This window comes from Dermochelys coriacea, chromosome 9 (assembly GCF_009764565.3).
Source record: "Dermochelys coriacea isolate rDerCor1 chromosome 9, rDerCor1.pri.v4, whole genome shotgun sequence".
In the NCBI taxonomy this organism is placed as follows: domain Eukaryota; kingdom Metazoa; phylum Chordata; order Testudines; family Dermochelyidae; genus Dermochelys; species Dermochelys coriacea.
Genome location: NC_050076.1, coordinates 25,375,311 through 25,398,445, shown reverse-complemented (window position 1 = coordinate 25,398,445; position 23,135 = coordinate 25,375,311). Strand labels below are relative to the sequence as shown.

Sequence of the window (23,135 nt, the reverse complement as noted above, 5' to 3'; positions counted from 1 at the left end):
GTGGAAAGATCAATGTTCAAATTTGTGAGAAGAGGAAGGGATCAGAGGAAAAGTCTTTAGTAGTCAAAGACATGACAAGGTGGGGCTTTGGTCTCACCAGTAAATTCACTTTCAACAAAATAGATGATCAATCTGGAAATGGGCTCCTTCTCCTTGTAGCGTGGCCTCAGTTCAGGAGGCTCTGCCCCCTAGATTCTGCTACCCTACCTCCTCCAATCAAAGCTTCCCTCCCTCTCAAAGAAGTAAGCAGGCTGGGCAGTATAAACCTGCCAGAATGATGCTCAGCTTTAGGCAGGTGCTCCTTATCCAGCCTCCTGGTATCAGAATCATAGAATATCAGAGTTGGAAGGGACCTCAGGAGGTCATCTCGTCCAACTTCCAACTCCCTGCTCAAAGCAGAACCAATCCCCAACTAAATCATCCCAGCCAGGGCTTTGTCAAGCCTGACCTTAAAAACCTCTAAGGAAGGAGACTCCACCAACTCCCTAGGTAACCCATTCCAGTGCTTCACCACCCTCCTAGTGAAATAGTTTTTCCTAATATCCAACCTAACCCTCCCACACTGCAACTTGAGACCATTACTCTTTATTCTGTCATCTGGTACCACTGAGAACAGTCTAGATCCATCCTCTTTGGAACCCCCTTTCAGGTAGATGAAAACAGTTATCAAATCCCCCCTCATTCTTCTCTTCTGCAGACTAAATAATCCCAATTCTCTCAGCCTCTCCTCATAAATCATGTGCTCCAGCCCCCTAATCATTTTTATTACCCTACGCTGGACTCTTTCCAATTTTTCCACATCCTTCTTGTGGAGCAGTAGCGAAGGTCTGGGGAAAGACAGTGGGCTGCAGGCTCAAATTACCTAGCAGGATCTCAGGGCAATCAATGGGCTACTCACAGCAGTAAATGCTATGCCCATTAGTAAATCAGGCCCTAAGAAAGTACCACTGGTTACTAACTCACTGTAATATTCTGTGATGGGGCGTCTGCCCCCACACTAGACCATAACGCGTTAACAGAACCCTAGGGAAGCTGCGCAACAAGCAGCCTATTAGAGAGAACCCTAGGGAGGCTGCGCAAAGGCAGCCAATTACAGAATCATAGAATCATAGAATCATAGAATATCAGGGTTGGAAGGGACCCCAGAAGGTCATCTAGTCCAACCCCCTGCTCAAAGCAGGACCAAGTCCCAGTTAAATCATCCTAGCCAGGGCTTTGTCCAGCCTGACCTTAAAAACCTCTAAGGAAGGAGATTCTACCACCTCCCTAGGTAACGCATTCCAGTGTTTCACCACCCTCTTAGTGAAAAAGTTTTTCCTAATATCCAATCTAAACCTCCCCCATTGCAACTTGAGACCATTACTCCTCGTTCTGTCATCTGCTACCATTGAGAACAGTCTAGAGCCATCCTCTTTGAAACCCCCTTTCAGGTAGTTGAAAGCAGCTATCAAATCCCCCCTCATTCTTCTCTTCTGCAGACTAAACAATCCCAGCTCCCTCAGCCTCTCCTCATAAGTCATGTGCTCTAGACCCCTAATCATTTTTGTTGCCCTTCGCTGTACTCTTTCCAATTTATCCACATCCTTCTTGTAGTGTGGGGCCCAAAACTGGACACAGTACTCCAGATGAGGCCTCACCAGTGTCGAATAGAGGGGAACGATCACGTCCCTCGATCTGCTCGCTATGCCCCTACTTATACATCCCAAAATGCCATTGGCCTTCTTGGCAACAAGGGCACACTGCTGACTCATATCCAGCTTCTCGTCCACTGTCACCCCTAGGTCCTTTTCCGCAGAACTGCTGCCGAGCCATTCGGTCCCTAGTCTGTAGCGGTGCATTGGATTCTTCCATCCTAAGTGCAGGACCCTGCACTTATCCTTATTGAACCTCATTAGATTTCTTTTGGCCCAATCCTCCAATTTGTCTAGGTCCTTCTGTATCCTATCCCTCCCCTCCAGCGTATCTACCACTCCTCCCAGTTTAGTATCATCCGCAAATTTGCTGAGAGTGCAATCCACACCATCCTCCAGATCATTTATGAAGATATTGAACAAAACGGGCCCCAGGACCGACCCCTGGGGCACTCCACTTGACACCGGCTGCCAACTAGACATGGAGCCATTGATCACTACCCGTTGAGCCCGACAATCTAGCCAGCTTTCTACCCACCTTATAGTGCATTCATCCGGCCCATACTTCCTTAACTTGCTGACAAGAATGCTGTGGGAGACCGTGTCAAAAGCTTTGCTAAAGTCAAGAAACAATATATCCACTGCTTTCCCTTCATCCACAGAACCAGTAATCTCATCATAAAAGGCGATTAGATTAGTCAGGCATGACCTTCCCTTGGTGAATCCATGCTGACTGTTCCTGAACACTTTCCTCTCCTCTAAGTGCTTCAGGATTGATTCTTTGAGGACCTGCTCCATGATTTTTCCAGGGACTGAGGTGAGGCTGACTGGCCTGTAATTCCCAGGATCCTCCTTCTTCCCTTTTTTAAAGATGGGCACTACATTAGCCTTTTTCCAGTCATCCGGGACTTCCCCCGTTCGCCACGAGTTTTCAAAGATAATGGCCAAGGGCTCTGCAATCACAGCCGCCAATTCCTTCAGCACTCTCGGATGCAATTCGTCCGGCCCCATGGACTTGTGCACATCCAGCTTTTCTAAATAGTCCCTAACCACCTCTATCTCTACAGAGGGCTGGCCATCTCTTCCCCATTTTGTGATGCCCAGCACAGCAGTCTGGGAGCTGACCTTGTTAGTGAAAACAGAGGCAAAAAAAGCATTGAGTACATTAGCTTGAAGTCCCGAGGGATGCTGTGCAGGAGACCGCCAATTGGAGGGGGCAGCCAGGAGCAGCTAATCAGGGCCCATATAAGAAGAGCCTCAGGGCAGAGAAGGTCAGTCACTCCCTGGAGCTTGAGGAGGGTGGTAGACTGGCTGACTTGCAGGCTGAGGGCAGCAAGCACCCTAGACTTAGCAGTGCTGTAGGCTGGTGCTGCAGGCTGAGGCCCTGAGGTTAGGGAAAAGAGAGTGCTGGGGCCTCAGGGAAGTGGTCCAGGGAGATCCATAGAGGAATCCGAGGGGATGCCGTAAGTGGCTGCTATATATAGGGTCCATGGGCCAGGAGCTGGAGTAGTGGGCGGGCCCAGGTCCCTCCCCCCTGCTCCCTGCCACTGAAAGAAGTGACTGGATAGTGGACTACAGTTCCCCCAGAAGCGGGAACACGGAGTGTGGCACAGCCAGGGGGCAGTGTCATGAAGAGGACGCCATGGTCCAGGGAGTTATGTGGGTCCAGGAACAGAAGTGACAGTGGGCAAGACATCACCAGCAGAGGGCGCAGCTGTAATTCCCTGGACAGCCAGCAGGAGGTGCCGCAGTGATGAGTCACCCCCCATCACGTATGCTTGAAAGTTCAGACAATGTTTAAAATTCAATGCAGAAATACATGGCTTCACATTTACACAATCAAGTTCTCTTGATTCTGCTCCCATTGATTTAAGTGATTCAGAATTAAACCCTTTGAAATGGTTTTTACAATCTGCCCTGCAGTACAGGAGGGAACATGGCTAAATAGAAATGGAAGTTAGGACTCCAGGGATCTATTTCTCAGCTCCGCCACTGATTTTCTGTCACTTTTAGCAACTCATCTAACCTCCCTGTTTTTCAGTTTATCTATGTATAAAATGGCTAGCTGCTTACTTCACCTTGAGATTTAATCAATTGTGGATGAAGTATGATTAGATCTTCAAAATGAAGGAGCTATGGAAGTGGAAGTGTTAGCATCATTTACTATACGTTTCAAGCTACACTAAGCAAACAGAGTAAAGACACAGCCATAAAATTACATTAAATTTTGTAACTGTTTCTGTTTTATTTAATGTATGAGGTCACACTCTCTTATATTGCCAAAGTTTGGAAGAAAAAACTGACTGGACCAGTTACGCCAATGGCAATCCAGAATGATGCCACTCACTTAAACAGAGTTACTCCAGATTTATACCCATGTAACTGGGATGAGAATCTACTCTCAGTGTGACACATACTAGTGAGAGCATATCTAAAGCTCCTGCTTCGCTCACATTCTGTCACCAGGCTTCACTTACCCTTATCTTTCCTCATACAGGACACAATTTATGCCAAAGGCCCTGGTGATGTGATGGGACCCATTAGCATGGACCTTCTGACCCATGTGCAGTCTCAGTGACTAGTGAACTTTATCTAAGTATGAGTCCATGCTGGCAAATCCCTTCCAGTGCCTATAGTTGCTGCAGTTTCTTTACTAATACAGATTAACATATACCCTTCACATCTTACAATTCTAGAATCCTCTCTTAACATTTTTTAAATAACTGTTCCAAGCTCTTATTTTAGCTAAAATAACATTTAAACGGTTGTTTATAAAATATTACTATGAGCTTTTATTACATGCCAAATCTGCAATGAATATTGCTACTATCCTAATATTACTGCATTTGTCATAACACGAGGAAGGAAAAAAGAATGATCATACCTGTTTCAGGTTTACATTTAAGCCCTCATGTGTCGCCTTTAACAGCGCTCTCACGGTGAAACTGTCAGGATCTTCTTTGTCCCGGATTTGAGATTCTTTTATCAGTGATTCAAGTTTCTTTCTTATAAAAGATTCCATCTGGTGCTCAGTTGTACCATTACTCTGAAATGAATAAACAAATCCTGTTAAAATACATTCAGACTCACCAATCCTATTTGAGTAACCCAAATGGAGCAGTATGGATGCTTCCATCCAAGCAAACTATTGATGTTCTCAAAATTTCCTCCTACCCTTTCCAAGTACAAGTAGGATGATGGAAAAAGCTTTAGTTTGCATCTTCCCTATTGGCTGCTTTCCCTGCCATGTTTTTCCCTTTAGTCCTTTGATGTGTAAGTTACGTTGACTCAGGTCACCATTTAGATCACCTCAGAATTTTGCACCTCTGTGTCAGCCTCCCCATATGGGAACAATCGTATCTTACCTACTTACCTACTCTCTCTGAGATGTAATGAGGAACATACAGCTGATGTGTTGCCACAGCCCTTTGAAAATGTAGAGCACTAAGTGCAACATTATAACGCTTTCTTGATAGAACACAGATGAGGCATTTTTATTATTAATAATAGTCATTTGTATTGTGATCGCACCTATGGGCCTGATTGTGCTAGGTGCTGTACAAACACAGAAAAAAATGTTTAGCGGAACTTTTGATGTAAAGGGCCTCACATCAGAGTGGAATTCCCTCTTCGTTCCTCTGCTGAGGGGGAGGGAGATTTCACCCCTATGGAAGAAAGTGAGGGCCTATTACCAAATCCTGCAGATGCTCCAGTGGCAGACACAGGGCCACCCACAAGGAAGCCCTGTGCCTCCCTGTTGGGTCTAAGGGCTCCCCTTCCCTGGCAGTGCAGCTCTTGCCTCGAGTGTCTCCCTTTAAGATAATTCTATATGATGGAGGGGGTACCCAGGGAAAGCTAGTATAGCCTCTGCTAGTCACTGAGAATGTTTCTGTTCGATGGTGTGAGTGCATGAATGGGGAGTTAACCCTGTGGTCACCATTGGTTGACTAACCTTACCTAGCAAATGTCATAGTTTTTAATGCTTTGGGTTATATTTATAGTTGTATTCAATGGCATCTCTTCGCTTCAACTCCGATCCTGCAAAGATTTAGACAGGTGCTTAAAATTAAGCACAGCCTAAAGGCTTTGTGGATCGGAGACCTAAATTGCATTTAGCAACCTTCAATGTAGCTTAGTTTTTTATTACTAAATATGAAAAAGTTCCAAGCTGCAAGAAATACGGAGGGAACATAACTTCTTGGGTCACTGAATGAGCGGTCTTTGCCTCATTCATCATGGACCCAAATCAAAATTGTATTTCTACATGAGGCTGTCTTGTAGACCATATGGCTCAAATAGCATCACACTACATTCTGACCACAAAGTAATAGGAAAGCCTAAGGCTTTGTAAAAATGAAATGAATCACATCTTCTTGCTCAATGTTAAGTATCACTGCATTTATCTGTCTTGAGAGAGAGAGAAATTCAGTCCCTTTATGCAACGTACATGACTCCTAGAGAAGACTTTGCTGATTACTTGACATGTAGATGGTGCCTGTGCATAGAATTAATGAAAAGAAGTGGCGTGAACATCTGCTTTCTCTAAACTAGTTCAGAAGGGAATCTATAGTACCTAAATGTTCAAAATGATTCTCAAGTCAGCCTGTGAAATGTTTAACTCCCAACAGCAGATGTAAATGATAAAGAAAAACAAAACAAAATCTGTTTAAAAAGCTATTGCAAAATATTTATTATAACTGAGAACTACATGGGGATGTGTGTCTGCAGTAAAAACATTCAATATGAATGAAAATTCTGTGTGTGTGCGTGTGTAATTAAAACAGTCAGTATAAATTAAAATGATATGGGAGTGAGTGTGGGTAAAATAAAAAAGCAAGCTCACTGGGCCAAATTCAAACCCTAGATCAATGGAGTTGCATCTGCTGATGCCAAATCTGAATTTGGCCCCTTCTATTTGTACCGTACTGTATAATATCTTCTTTCTTGTTCAAAATTTTAAATTAGTGAAGTCTGGCTGCTGCTGGGCTGGACATCTGTTGCATAGCGTGCATCAGCACTGCACAACTGTTTGTTAGGTAGCAACAAATATGGAAATGGCTAAAAATAAAATTAAAGCATAAAAAAAATAGACCACAGTTAAATATTTAAAAAGAGAGAGCAAATAAAGAGTCCAGAGTTAAAGGCAACAAAAAAAGAAGAGAAAACACACAAAAGGCTAAGAAATAATAAAAGAATGCATTAGAACTGTGAAATTCAGACCGCTCTGGTGCTTACATAGGGATTTAGGTGCGTGACTTTAGGCATCCAAATTCAAAAATTTTAATCTATATCAGTAATAATATTAAGTGGGAGTTTAGGGTGTGTAAGGAACACAGGATTGGGAAAGCAAATTGTGCCATATAATTGTTATACACTTACGTAACAGAGCTTTAACTTGCAGTCATCTTCAATTTCATCAGCACTGTCTTCATCAGAAACCTCCCCTTCTTCAGCATCAGCTCCAAGGTTATATGGTAGCTTCTTACCCTAAAAATTAGCACAAAAAATATGTATAATATATGTAGAAGTTGCTAGTGTTGGTTACTGGGAAGAAGGCAGGCTAAAATTCTTGTTCATGTTCATAGTTCCGAATAAGGTCTGATGGGAGAATACATTTTTTCAAGTTGTGATCATGACCATGTGGTTTCAGAATTTTTCATTTGGGCTTTGACAGATACCTCCCAGGGAACCAGTTTATTCTAAGAAAAATGGCTGCTGATTAATGGGACAGTATAAGCAAAATATCTGCTTAATGGAATACACCCAGCCAGTGCCAAGAGCATTTTGCTCAGAACAGATCTACATAGCACAGTACTTAAGATACTGGCAGCTTCCAGCACCATGTCTACGCTAGAGCTGTCACTACTGATACCACAGGTGGAGGTGAAGTGGTAGGAAATTTTAGAGACATAACCCTAGTGTAGACAAGGCCTCAGAACCTTGCTAAAAAACACAATGTTCAAACACAATTGTAGGCAGTGTGGTTCTGATCTCAGTTTGGACAGGTTCTTCATAACCATTGCCCTTCACAAAGGCCAGATGCTAAGCCCACTGAACTTAATGGGAGTCTTGCTGTGGTCATGAATGGATTTAGACTATGCCATGAGTCTGGACCAGTCTCTTCGTGCACTGGTAACAGGTACTAATTATATTGTGTGGGATTTTCAAAGCACCTAATGAAGCTAGGTGCCAATTCCCCTTGAATTTTGAAAATGCTACCTATTTAATGTTTTGATGTTTCCTATTACCTTTCATTACATCATGCAGTTGCTAACTCTGATGCTATCATTGAAGTGATGTAAAACAAATCTTTTAAAGTTATGTCCCCCGGTACTGAATTGCTTATCTGTGGGTTGTCTATGATCCCTGGAGTCTTGGTAACATCACATCTCTATTCTTAAAGAAGTTTGAGATGCTAAAAAAATAAAAAGAATCCTTCCTGGCAGTAAGTTGCCTCTTTTTAAAAAAAGTTCAAATGAAAAAAGTGCTGCCATTTGTAATATGTACAGTTTAAGAATTCCTCTCCCAGTAAGTTGAGCAGCTCTACAGGCAAATCTGTCTCTTGCCTGCTTTTGACAGATGTGCCATGAATATTGCTGCAACTCTTTTAAATCACTAGGCACTGAGGCATCATTATACTGCTAGTCAGTATAAATGCTGTGCAATGTGCTAGTCCAAACTCTAGCAGTAAAATGACTTTATGTAAGGCAGTACATGCCTCACGAGTACTTTTAAATTCAGTTTATTGTTTAGTTATCATGTATTAAAAATAGTAGAGCCCAAAAGTGTATTGTGCATTACTCCATTTTCTATTCTCCACTGACCAACGGTAGTAATACTTGGCTCCATAGTTTACACGCTTAACTCTTGGAATGCGATATTTTCTAGCCATTAGAATACTTAGGATGACATGAGCATATAGACAGATAGATATATGAGGCATCCAAAGGGCACAATTATAAAGATGCTGATTATCTATGCTCTTAACCACTAAGGCCCTCAGCTTTCTTAAGTTCAGTATGTCACAGTCAATTTCTGCAACAAGAGGTAACTGCCTCAAAGGTAGGGTTAACAAAACCCTTTGGGAAGTCTAATTTTTGACTGGCAGAATTCACTGTCAGCTGCAGGATTCAAAGAGCTTTCTATCCTGAAGTTTTCAAAAAAATATTGGACATTCTCCCATCTCTAGAGCAGCCTTTTTGTCAGAATGTCTTTGTATAACTAGACTCAGCTGTTTCATACTCACCTCCAGCAGGATGATCTGTGTTATAAAATCAGACACTAAGGCTGACACTCTACATCAGAAGCAGGGAAGGTGCAGACACAAGGGAATTTGATTGCATTTGGCAGTTAGCGTGAGGGAAGCAGGAAAGCATATAGAAATATTGCATGTACAGTTCGGAGTGTAGTCAGTAGGCTGAAATTAGTGGCTAATCCATTGCTGCAAGGCAAATATGTCTTCTTGGGTCTGGAAGGAATTTCCCCCAAGCTCATGTCTAGCTTTGAACAGCTGGCTAGTGTGGTGGAATATGGATGCAGCATTTGTTGGCTACTTCTGGTGATAGGATACAAGGCTTGAAGGATCAATGGTAAACAGAACAATAAATCTTCCTGAATTTTCCTGTATAATCACTCACATTGCAAGTGCAGTTCTGTAGCTATCTAGCAGTGTATTTATAGAAGGTCTGATGAGGAATAAAAATGAAGATGCCAGTTAATATCTAGGAAATTAAACTTGTATGCTGTGATGTGTACTTACCTTCACCACTGATTAGGCTATCTACATTTCTCAGTGCCAGATACCGCCACAAACTACATTATTCTCCATGAGATTTATACCGCGAGATAAACAGGACATTGACACTGCATTTTTTTGAATGGATAGTACTATTCTGCCAGCCAGAGGGTCCGATTCACCTCTGACTTACACCTTTATAACTCCACTGAAAGTGGAGCCACTCCTGATTTACACTGACCTAAGGGCTTATCTACTTGGACACCTTTCAAAATGGGGTAGATCAAAGTGTACTTCAGAACTGTTAGTTCACAACAGCATGGTACATTGGACACTTAGCATGCGGCAAGCCAGTGTGGGGTAATTGTACATCCCAGCCTGCCACAAACTAGGTGTTTGTGTGGATAAGCCCTAAGTGAGGGGAGAATCAGGCTCAGTGTCTGGATAAGCCAGTAACACTACATGTTGTTCAGGGATGAAGGATGAACAAATGCATAAATGGAGTACAAATAATATGGAACTGCTTGTTACTTCCCCAAAAGCTGCTGATTCATAAGTAACAAAGTTTGTTTTTTCTCAAGTGGCTGGCTGACATGAGTAATAGATGGGATAGCAGTTACAGTATTTTGTAAAATCAGACATAAGTCTACAATGATGGTGAAAACAGCCTTTGTCACTTTGAAATACTGGCCGCTTCAGCTCCAGGCTTAGGCAGCTAATTTTGTGCTTACAGAGAATGAAGTGTCCTCACCATGCTAAATTAAATTAAAAAGAGGCAGTCTGATAGGGTAAATACATATTACTCATTCTCTCAAAGTACTATCTAGCATTTTTATCTTTATTTCATTATTTTCATCTAGTTCTCTGAAATACCTTTCAGAAAGGAACTGTTTATACTGAAAAGTTCAAATTATTCATCTCAGACACAACACTGGCACTTTTCCCTTGTTGTTCCTTAGCTCTTCTCTGAAGCATTCTTCTCACTTACATAGCCACAACTGATGTACCAAGAAAAAATGCTTTTATCTGTTGAACCGTTGCTCTTAGCAGCAGGAAGGTGAGAAGAGAAGGGAAAGAATGCTTTTCTCATAAATTTGAAATGATTTCTCACTCTTTTCTATATTGTGCCTAAAGAATACATTGTAAGGAGAGAAAATTCCCGGCTTAGGATCATAATGCAGACTGGTGCTTAGCACCACTGTGAAGACACCTTAGAAAAACCACAGATCAAATGGAATAAATAGAGATTAGATCAGGGGAATGGGAATCAGGGACCTTGGATTCTATTCTTGACTTTGCCATTGATGCCTTGTTTGATCCTGGCTGCCTCATATTCCCCAGCTATGTATATGGGTATAATAATATTGCTCCTACCTCATAGGGCTACTGTAAGTGTAAGTAATTAACAGATGTAAAATGCTTTGAGATCTTCAGATGAGATAATACATAAGTACAAATTATTTATGTATTTTTATTATTATTATTATTATTTATTTTATTTAATATAGCTTGATATTATCACTTTACAAAACATATCTCAGGATACTTGCTAAGTCTGAAATAAAACCTGTTTTAATGTCTGTGTAAAAAGAAACACAAGATCAAAACCCAGCTAACTGTATCTGTTCTGATTCTTGTGTTACTGGTAATTGGGTTCTTAGGGCCTGAGGGGATAAGAGCTAAGATGATAAGTATAATATACTGACTGTTATTACATTCTGTACATAATACTGCTAGCAAATTACCTTCACTAGGATTTTGCCTTTCAAACTTTGAGGGCTAGGAAGCTGCTTGGACTCTCCAGTGATTACAGATGACAAGTCCAGTTTGTCACTGAATATTTCCTTGAGGTACTGAGCAATCTTCTTTTGCTGCTGGATACTACAGTGATTCTCAATAGACAATATCACTGGAAACCTAAAACAAAAGCAAACCCCCCAGATGACATCATAACAGCTTTTCAAGATATATGACAGGCAGTCATAATGCAACTTAGAAAGTAGGTTGTTTTACATTCATCTTACTCTTGCAATCTCTGTAGCAGCAATTTTGTTTTTAAAATTGTGTTTTTCATCATATTACAATCATATCTCCTTGAAGACAGCATGAAAACTGACTAACTGTGATGAGGTGTACAAATCCCACACTGGGCCCAAAGGGGTTGAAAGGTAATACTGGGCCCAGGTAACTCTACCCCTCTGGGACTGGAGGAGCAGGTTAAAAGGAGCTCAGAAGGCCAGGCAAATGGTTGTGGATAGGCTACAGGAGAGAGTTCTTCTCCAATAAACCAAATGGAGGATTGAGTCTGAGATGGGATCACAGAGCGGGTCAGGCCCTCAGACAGAGTGTTTTCTAACCACCACATCCTGCAAGGCTCTGCTCCTTTGAACTCTTCTGTTAAAGGAGTGACTATTTGGACTATAGGGGCCATACCTCAAACTGAAGGGACACATAAGTAAGAAGTAGCCCAGAGCACTGGACTTGGACTTACTGCAGGGAGGATCATGCCAGTGCTGCTTCCCACAGCCCTGTGTGCTGGGACCCCCATTTCATGCCCCCCACCCCCACCCCACCCTTCAGAGCCAAGCCTCAGATGTGGGTAGAAAGCAGAAAATTCCCAGCTTAGGATCAAGAACAGGCACCTCTACTGCTTTGACAAAGTGACGAGGGGCTGGAAGTTGGGTATACTAACCACTAGGCTGCCCAACTCTCTGAGCACCCTATCACACTAATGCAGTGGTTTTCAGCCTATGATCCGCAGACCTCTGGGGTCCACAGTCTGTGTCTAAGAAGTCTGCGAAGGGTTGTCATTACCATAGAACACTGGTTTTCAACTTGTGGTCCCCAGGCCCCTAGGGGGTCCAAAGACTATATCTAAGATTTCCAAAAGGGTACGCACCTCCATTCAAAATTTTTTAGGGGTCTTCAAATGAAAAAAGGTTGAAAACTAATGAATAAACTCAGAGGGACACATAGTTTGGTTGAGCCCTACACCACCTGGACCAAATTCTGCATCTGGTTACACTGATGCAAATCCAAAGTAATTCCACTGAAGTTAACAGTCACTCTGGATTTACACTGGTGTAATTGCAGGTAGAATTTTGCCCTATATTTTTATCTCATTAGTAAAGAAACAAGAGTCAAATTCTGCCCTGACATGCGCTCTTTGCACCATCATTGAAGTCAATTAGGGTCTCAAGAGCTACCTAATTTCTAAAAACAGCTCAGTGTAGCTTCAGAGAAGATCCATGTTGTTTGTTTGTTTGTCAAGGTCCTCTAAAGAGTAAGGACCCATGACAGTCTTTGTAAGACCATGTGTGGGTGAAAATATTCCCTCTCCCGTTGTTTTTCAATGTGCATCAGTTGTTTGATTGGCTTTAGCCTTCTGCCCTACAGACAGATGCACACGGGTAGTTCTCTGTGTGTGTAGATAGTTACCTTCCCTTCCTGAGTAAAACAGGTATGAAAGGAAAACCCATGTGGAAAATGCCACCAGCTTTCCAGCTCCATTTGGTGTGAGGGTAAATATCAATATGATGGCAGAACAGAAATGGGAAGGTCTATAAAGCCAAGATCCACAGACCCAATAGTTTGTCATCTCCTCTCTAAGGCCACTACACAGGCTCCCTGTTTTGTGTGGAGCAGGAGTTAGGAGATCAAGTGATCTACAGACCACTTAGGGCTCTGAAACTTAGCATGCAAAGCAATACTGTTGACATAAACAAGCTATCTCCCCCTCTGCAGCTTTCAGAGATCTCACAAGGGGAATAAGAGTCCGTGGTGGAGCACGATATGAACATGGATCTTCCAAGTTCTCAGTTACCGCCCTAATCACTGGGCTTGCCTTCCTAGCCACTCTTCATCCTCTCAGCAAACCTAGCTCACTAGAGGGAAGTATTTAAAAGCTCTATAGGTTCATCCCATGGAGTTCTCAATCTTCTCTGCCCCCCTTCCAAAGTTTTTATCTTGGGGGCAGGAATGATCTAGTCTTCATTCTCAATGTATCATGTTGTGCTTACAGTAGATGTGGTAGTATCATGGTTGATTTTAATAATATGGTATATTCTATAATCCTGAGGCACAATGGGATAAATAATGAGCAGAATGTTACCTTCTTTACCCTTGAACTTCCTAGATTTTTTTACTATGAAGATTTTAGAAAACTTTGTCCTTTTTCAGGCAAATCTGCCACTGAAATTGAGGACACTTATCCCTGAAAGCAACGTTATACCACTAATTTTTAAGCAGAATTCCCCACTGGAAATCAGTGAAAAATTCTTCTTAAAAATGGACCAAAACAATTCTGAAATTATACAGTTATTGCTATCTCCATATATTAAACAAAAAGACAATTGAGTTGACGATTTATAACAGATTCTCTGTAGCTTGGGTATTGATTAACGGGAAGATAAAATGTTCACACTGTTAAAAGATAAATCAAAGTTAACAATAGGGAAAATAATCAGATTCGTTGTGTGTTTGAAGGAAGAAATTTACATTGGGATACAATATTTCCATACAAGATTTACTACACAAGAGAAGTAGACTGCTCTACACTCAGAACCTGCATTGCACTTACTCATTTTTGACAAAGGCATTTTTACTGATAGCTTCTACCACATCTCTGAAGAGTATTTTGGAAGTAAAGGTATAACCATGGTGCACTACTGGCTCTCCATCTGGACCATCCCAGCAGTCAACTGTCAAGACAACAAAACTATACATGAAAAAATATCCAGTGTCTTATACATTTTTTACAATTTTCTTCTGAAGGGGAGAGGAATTTTGTATGTGTTCATGTAAATCAGACTGTGTAAATCCTGTGTAATAAACTGATACTTTTATATTATATTTTGTACAAACTATACAAAACATAACGGCAAACAACCGAAGACCAATCTCTATTATACAAACACTGTGATAAATTAATATTCCCTTTAAGTATAATTACAAGGATCTGCTGCCATCAGAACCAGAAGAAAAGCCTCCGTAAGAACATTCAGCCTTAAGGACCTGACCCTTACTCACATCAGTAGTCCTTATTTGTGTGAGCAGTCCAGTGTACTCCTGCCTGTAAATTTCATTCATTTCAAACATTTCTGAGTACCAAAACATTCTGATTACCAAACTGATGCTCAATCTACTGTCACACATGAAGCATATTTCATTTATGAAAAAGTATTTTAGATCATTTTATTTCAGAAATGAGACTAGAAAAATGTAATAGCAAATCATAAGCTAATTAGAAATAAGAAAATCATAAGTAATTACTTACATTGCAAAAAGTCAATAGAGTTATCATATACACTACATGAGTGGGCAGGAAAACCAGTTTCATCATAAATTTATTTATAAATTAGTTTACCTATCCAGTCATGTTTGTAGAACAGCTCAATTAGGTCTTTGCAAATACAGTTTCAAAACTGTAACTTACCAGATCTGTTCATGAGCCTCAATTATAATACACTTTTTACAGGACAGGGAAGTTGTTTTTTTTAATTCTGAATATTAGCCTCATTATAATGCAGAAAGATAAGCTTATTGCCATTAAAATTGCTCTGCCTTTTGAAAATTAATAGAGAGAAGGTGGGTGAGGTAATATCTTTCATTGGAACAGAAATTGGTCCAATAAAACATATCATCTCACCCACCTTGTTTCTCTAATATCCTTGAACCTACACAGGTACAGCTATGCTGCATATGACAATTTTGAAAATTATTACTTTAAATGTTATTCCTCATAAAGTACTCTCATTCTGCTTTATGTGATCATACACTGAGAAATATTTTGTGCCAAAAGTTCTATGAAAAAAATTAAGGGACTCCTCAGGCTGGTAAAACCCTGATCTTCAAGAATTAAGGAGAAAAGAGTACATGAATTGGTCTGAATGGTATATCCAAGCACCAGACCAAATTCTCCTCTCGATTCAGTGGTCCTCTACAGGTGGGGTAGGGTGGGCAGCACAGAAGGAACCAATATCTCCACTGTAATCCATGCAGATGGAAGCCATATTGCACCTACTGGTGTATCCTGATGACAGAGGTGTCTGCTAATGCTCACAACAGTGCTGCATGCCAGTAGGAGTGAGTGGGGTGTCTGAGAAGGAAGGGAGGAATGGATACCCGCTACTCCTGCTTCACTCCATCAAGCTCTGAGGGGAATTCATACTATGCTTTTTCCACAGAGGAAGTAAGTGCTGCTTCTGAACATGCCTCCCTCCAGGATTCTTAAAGCCATTAACTTACAAAGGTATAATGCCATCCTCCACTACTGCTCATGAGTTCCAGTTGCTAACCCCATTGTCTGGTGCTTTGCTGGTTCTCAGAGCCATAATTTAATACATGACAGACAACAAATTCATAATGAAAACTTACTAGCCCAAATACATCTATTTATCCAACATTATCATGATAACACATTTTTCAAAAGATGCTAAATACAATGTCCATTAGAATTACTTCAGCTTCTTTTAGGAAACTGTGTATGAATTTTAAAAGTATCTGGATAATTACCTCTATTCCACTATACAGCTTTTTTCTTCTCTCTTTCATTTATAAAAACTCAGGGGAACTCCCTCCCCCACCCGAAAAAAAGAATAAAGAATTTCGTGCCTAGATTAATACAACAACGAAAGCTGTGACGGGGCGTGCATACCCGGCACTAGGCTGGAACGGGTTAACCCCACACTATGGGCAGAAGAAGTCCCACCCCTCACACAGCACTGGGCATGCTCCAAGTGCTATGCTACTATACAAGGGTGCAGCCCGACTCAGTCTAGGCTGACTGCTGGAGAGGAAGGACCTTTGGTGGAGGCTCCAGCTGAAAAGCTGTCTCAGCCCATCCCTGCGGGACCCGGAGATCCTGAGATCTGGACCAGAGACCTGTTGCCATCAGAGTCCAAGGGAGTTACCTGCACTCAGGAGCCCCGAGACCCCGATGCCCCATTGACTGCAGCTTCAGGAAGCTCGGTAGGAAGTGACCCAGAGAGGGTAAGTAAGTGGTATCTCCCACTCATGTGAGGTCAGCGTGTTTTGTGGGGACTCCCCACTGACCCAGTGGTGGACCACTCTATCACTGTTAGGGCCCTGGTCGAGGCCCGGTGGAGTAGAGTGAGCCCAGGTCCCAATACCCAGGCTGCCACCCCCCTGGTGACAGCCCCCTGGGTATTGGCCACTAGGCCACACTGCCCTGTATCTGAGGGTGGCTATATTGATTCTGGCCACTAGGCTGCGCTGTCTTGTTTCTGGGGCTGCTATATGGACTCTGGCCGCTAGGCCACGCTGCCCTGTACCTGAGGACTGCCGTTCAGACCCTGACCCTTGAATCTCAGTGTAGCGAGACCCAAGACAATTGGGTAGGCTGTAACCATGGTACCAGCACACCCCCTGCCCACCCTGACAAGGGACGGGGTGTGCATACACCGCCACAACGGCCAAAAGAAGGAATTTGCTAGAATATTTAATGTCATATGTGGATATGCCTCACAGATAGGTTGTGCAATGAGGAGAAGGAGAGATTCCATCAAAGCTGAGAACTTGATTGTCAGAGCAGATCTTAACAGACAGATGGGAGAACACAGTCAGGAGTATGACAATCACCATGGAGGATGAGTTTTCGGAACCTGAAATGAAGATGGTGAGGATATCGTAGAATTAGCCAGAGCGCAAGGACTGAGTGTTGTCCATACATACTTTGTAAAGAAGGAGGAGCACTTAATTACATACATGAATGGTGCCAACAGGTGCCAGATTGATTACTTTTTGACATGAGGAAGAGATCTAAAAAATGTGAGAGACTGTAAAGTGATCCTGGGAGAGCAGATTGTGGACCAACAAAGATTGCTTTTAATGGACTTCTGGGTAACTAGGTTAGAGGGAGACAAAAGATGAGTTGTGGAAGGATAAAGTGGCAGTGGCTTCTGGAAGGTAATTTAGTCTGAGATTTAAGGATGAGGTTCTATGGAGTTTGGACAATGATGAAACCGACCATGATGATACCAACAAAGTTTGGGGGGAAAATATCCAAACAAGTTACAGAAAGTGCACAAGTTGCCTGTGGCTAGATGAAAGGAGTGCAATTTCATGGCAAAAAGACATGGTGATGGTCCAGCGATGTGCATGAGGCAGTAAGGAAGAAAGAGGAAAGGTTTAAATGATGGCAGAAAGTGTGAATGGGGGAAAGTTATGAAGACTACAAGCTGGTAAAAAAATAATGGCGAAAAAGAGCATTGCAGAAGCTAATAGTCAGTCATGTAAAGCCTTATACACAAGACTACTTAAAGAGAAAAGATTAGCCAAGATAAGACAAAGAAGTACAGAGCACTTAAGAGCTGTGACATGTGTCAAAGATGAAAACGAAAGAGTGCTGGTGGAAATCTGCAAAATCACTAGGAAGTGGCAGAGATTTTATGAGAAACTGCTTGATGTAGAGAATGTGAAGAAACTGTCGAGGGATGTGTTTGCAAGCAACAACCTCGCAAGACCTATCAAAATGGTGGAGACAGTGGTAAAGATGGGAAGGCAGTGGGATCAGACAGTGTATCAGTTGAACCACTCAGAGCATTAGGCCATGAGTAGGGCCCTACCAAATTCACGGTCCATTTTGGTCAATTTCATGGTCATCGGATTTTAAAAATCATAAATTTAATTTCAGTTATTTAAATCTGAAATTTCACGGTGTTATAATTTTAGGGGTCTTGACCCATAAAGGAGTTGAGGTGGGGTCGCATGGCTATTGTAGGGGGGGTTGTGGGACTGCTACCCTTATTTCTGCAATACTGCTGGCAGTGGTGCTGCCTTCAGAGCATCTGGAGAACGGCAGCTGCTGGCTGGGAGCCCAGCTCTGAAGGCAGCCCAGAAGTAAGGGCAGCAATACTGTGACCCCACCCAAAATAACCTTGTGACCTCCCTGCAACTCCCTTTTGGGTCAGGACCCCCAATGCGAGAAACACTGGTCTCCCTGCATGACATCTGTATAGTATAGGGCAAAAGCACACAAAAGACCAGATTTCACGGTCCATGACGCGTTTTTCATGGACATGAATTTGGTAGGGCCCTAGCCATGAGGGAGTGATGATGATGACTAACTTTTTCAGCTTACTTCCCTATACTGGACAAATGCTTGACAAGTGAAAGAAAAGCACATTGGTCCCAATCTTCAAGCGTAAAGGAGATGTGAAGAATGTAGCAATTATTGACACATCAAGTTAATGATCCACATCATGAAAAGGCTGGAAAGAATTATTGAGCAACAGTCAGTTCAGGCTTATGCTAGGAAAGTCAACAATAGATGCAGTGTTTGCACCCTGAATACTGCAGGAGAAGCATAGGTAGAAATGCCAAAAATTACACTTTGTGTTTGTGGATTTAGAGAAGGCTTATAACAGTTCCTACAGAATTGCTATGGTGGTGCCCATGGTTGCACAATCAGCTGAAGACATATGTTCAGACTAACATGGATATGTACTTGGGTGGCCAACAATAGCGAGAAGCAGCAGTAGCTACAATGAGTCATTCACTGTGATGGTAGGTCCACATCAAGGATCAGCTTTAAACCCATCCCTATTTGTGATTGCAATGAATACCTTGACACAGGAGATTAGAGGAGAAGCTCCATGGAGCATGCTTTTTGCTGATGACATAATGTTGTGCTGTGAAGATAAATATGAATTGGAAAGGGACTAGAACTATGCGGAGCTGTTTTAGAAGAAAATGGCTTATTAATCAGCTGACAAAAGACAGAATACATGTGATGCTTCGTTGAGAGGGACAGCGAAAAGCCACTAAAACTAGAGGGTACAGAGTTAAAGTCTGTGCAACAATTTAAATACCTCAATTCAGTGTTGATTCATAATGGGAATGTGGATGCTCTGCAATATGAATATGCCAAGTAAATTAGAGAGCAAAGTGTATAAGGTGATGATTAGGCCAGCCATGATGTATGGGCTGGAACGCTGGGCAATGAGGACAAGAGAAAAACAACTACTTCACACTGACAAAATGAAAATGCTTGGGTGGATGCTGGGTAAGACAAGAGCTGATAGGCTAGGTAATGAAATGGTACAAGACATGATGATGGTAGCCCCCCACACAGAAAAGCTGAGGGAGTATCACTGAGACAGCTGGGTCATGTGAGGCAACAAGATGTGGGAAGTCCTAGAAAAAGGTGGTTTGAGATGCTGATGGAGGATATGAAGAAGATTGGTGTCAGTTTTGAAGATGGACTTAAGAAGAAGACTTGAAGACAAAGAACAAGAGCCACCCAACCCAACTGACAGGACAAAGTGAAGGCAAAAAAGAAGATGAAAACAACAAAAAAGAGAGGCCAAAAGAAGGAACTGCTAGTCTGAAATCCCACCAAGGTAATGAAGAAAAAGGGGGGAATATCCAGAAACAAGTTTATCCCAGTGTCTCCTGCTTCTACAGCAGGCATTAAAGGCTACTAAAGCTGTTAAAGGCAGTACCTCTTTATCTTAAAATATATGGTGAGAATTGCTTTTGTCGCACATATCCCAGTATCTTATGCTTTCCAAGTGTACATTATCAACTGCAGGGGTCAGGGAGGATTTATTTCCACAATGTACAATGTTGCACACTTGTTTGTTTTTTCCCCACCTTCAAAGGTCACTTCTGGAAGCACAGTGCTGCTGCAGTAGATGGACAAATGGTCTAATCAACTATTGCAAACCCTATGTTCTCACAGTGTTTGTTCTTAACACATTCTAGTCTATCTCAGAATGCTGTTACTAACTGATGAGTAAATCTGAACATCGAGTTTCTAGAATGACTGAGATTCTTATAATTAAACTCAAATGGTCAAATTTATCCCTGGTGTAACTCCAGTGATTTTGATGTTATTAACTTTGAGTTTGACTTCAAACTCCACCAACTTAGTCTCAGAGATGTTTCATACAGAAACACCAGGTTATTGGGCTATGACAGATATTGTTAAAAGCAACAGGAGGAAAGAGAACAATGGGGAAGACATGGAAAATATTAGAGCCAATGTTCAGGTGAGCCATTTAATAAAGGACTGCAGAGGAGAAACCAGCAGTGGCTATGCTGTGTCAGTATGAGACACTCATCTCAACGGCAAACATTACTTGTTAAGATTGCTAACAAATAAAATCTACCAAAGAGGTGAAGAAGATAGTGAAGTAAAATATGAGCAAATTAATTTGCACATTCAGTACCAAACTTAAAACTTAAGAGTAATGTCTGTCAGACTTTACAGAACTTTACACCCAAACAAATAACATTAAAACTACCTTCAACGCATCGACAACCATCCTGCAACACCCGGGCATACATCTCCACTTTGGACTGAGATAGAAGTTGGTCTCCTGTCAGGTATGTATTGTGAGATGAAGCAATATAGTAGTTACAAAGGGGCTGATCCATATCCTGGTGGACTTCAGAATGCAAAGGATTAAATATATCACAAGCAGAACTGCGCATGAAGCTGGTGAAACCTTTGAACAAAAAGAAACAGTTTTTCAAGAGTGCAGTGTACCTGGACAGATTAATCTTACTAGAATACACAGGTTGATAAAATAAATACTATTTATGCTAAAGCCTGTCAGTATTAATCTGCCACCCAAGAATGGCTGTGTCATGTGGGATGAATCCACCATCCTGAGTATCTGAACTATCATCTATGGTTTGTCTATTTCTTTTGCAAGCTCCTTCAGGCAAGGCCACAGACCTGCAGCATGGGTCATGGGTCACTTGCGGATTCTCTGCACCTTGAAGTCTTTAAACCATGATTTGAGGACTTCAATAGCTCAGACATAGGTGAGAGGTTTATTGCAGGAGTAGGGGGGTGAGATTCTGTGGCCTGCATTGTGCAGGAGGTCAGACTAGATGATCATAATGCTCCCTTCTGACCTTAATATCTATAAGTCTGAGATCAAATTCATTGCTAGCATCAACAGGAGTTACACCTGCTAAACTCAATGGGAGTTCTGATCAGTTATGCCAGACAAGTTCTCCTGGTCTCTACAGCATCACATGCACTGTTGTCTCAAGAAATATTAAACAAACTACAAAACAAACAAAACAGAACAATACAGTAATATGTTTATAAATCTATGCCTACCAAAGCCAACGGAGTTTGGGCAGCAATGGCACTGAGCTAAGGGATTCATAAGACATCTATTAACAAAGAATAGCGGGAGCAGAAATTTGGATTCAAGTAGTAAATATGAAAGCTTAAATAATGAATGGCAGCAATATGGCAAGACTAAGAAAAGCACAGATCTGCAATCCCATTATCAAGTCAGTGTTCACATCATACGTTTCCTTCATGCCGTTAAGGAGTATATGATGGAAATCTGTGTGTAAAAATTAATTGGAACCCTGGAGAGTTTTTCTGGGCCAAATCTGATGCACAGACTTAGGCAAGTACTGTATGCTAACACTGTCCCTTGCAGTTCAAACAAAAACATTCCAATAACAAACAGAACAAAACAGCTCATCATTGTTTCCATTAGAATTTATAAAACTTCCTTTCTTCAAATTATTTGATAAGATTAAATATTATTTATCTCAATCTAAACACCACTGCAAACAATCAGGTACTTTGTACCCAAACAACGCCTCGCTGTCATTAAAAACTGCCCTGCACAGATGCGACCCTCGGCAAACTGATATCTCCTGACTCCTTGGGATGCGTTGTGGAATGAGGGAAGGGATGTCAGTTGCCTCTGCAGCCACATCCCTCTTTCCAAAGACCCAGAAAGGTGGGGGATCCAGTTGGAGGAATGGGGAAATGACTGGGTTGGTGTAAGGGCGGGAGTGGAAGCCTCGTGTTGGGGGTGTGAGGCATCAAGGGGATGCACATTGTCTTTCTACTGGCCCAGTGAAGATTATGGACCAAGAGTGATATATCCTGGGTATCACAGGATGGTCATCGCCTGGAAATGAAACCAATCCAGCGCACCTGTGCCCAAACAGGTGTTTCCATTTAGGGTAATTAAGGGCTATGGCAGCACCTGGGCCAGGTAAATAGGAGAGAGCTGGTGCACCATTACTGCTTGAGTGCACAGACTGGAGAAGCAAAGGACAGGGGCAGGTGAGAGCTGCCTGGGAAAGACAGTCCGCAGGGAGTGGTACCCTATGCAGGCCCTCACTGGGCAGAGAGGCTAGTGCACTGACAGTCCTGAGCTAGAGAGGCTGACAGGGCTGAGAGCTAGGAGTCAACAGAAGGGCTAGTTTGCTGTCTGTCCTGAGCTAGGAAGCTGGAAAGGGCTGAGAGCTAGGGAGCTGTGGAGGGGCTAGCTGCCGGCCCTTGCTGAGCCACAGAGCCATGGCTGGAGAGGGCTGAAGGCTGAGAGCAAGAGAGGGTGATGCCTGATGGCTCTCTGAGCTAGAAAACTGAAGCCTGGGAGTGAAGTGTGGTGAGAGAGCTCATTTGCACTGGAGTGCTGGAGCATGGTGAGAGATCCCATGGTGAGAGATGCTGAAGCTGTGTTTGGTGTGTAGCATGTACCGTCTGAACTATGCTGGGGGAATTTGGGACTGTGCTTATGGGATTTGTGTTATAGTTTATCTGCACAGGGCTTTCTCTCATGATAAATTAAACTGCTAAGGCTATTTTTATTCGGAAAGACTATTTGGGCTAGTCCTGGGGACTCTGAAGGAGAAAATGAGGCAGGTGAGCCTGTTGTGCATGCAGCCCTATGCTACTGGGATAGTATTACCTCTTCCATGGAGCCTTCTTCACGCGGGGGATCCCTCTTTAAGTGAAATGTCGGGACAGCTGGAGCCAG

At 42.3% G+C, this 23,135-nt stretch overlaps 1 protein-coding gene across 6 annotated transcripts in view; it reads right to left on the bottom strand.

Annotated features, from left to right (window-relative positions):
• The window catches only part of PLCH1 (phospholipase C eta 1), a 170,562-nt gene that overhangs the window by 29,906 nt on the left and 117,521 nt on the right, over positions 1-23,135 (bottom strand). For all 6 annotated transcript variants that reach the window (XM_043492498.1, XM_043492499.1, XM_043492500.1 and 3 more), the window contains 5 exons: positions 20,634-20,837; positions 13,946-14,066; positions 11,112-11,283; positions 7,011-7,118; positions 4,516-4,677 (listed from right to left, as the gene is read on the bottom strand). In XM_043492498.1, the coding sequence (XP_043348433.1) occupies positions 4,516-4,677; positions 7,011-7,118; positions 11,112-11,283; positions 13,946-14,066; positions 20,634-20,837 (767 nt within the window). The remainder of the gene's footprint in view (positions 1-4,515; positions 4,678-7,010; positions 7,119-11,111; positions 11,284-13,945; positions 14,067-20,633; positions 20,838-23,135) is intronic.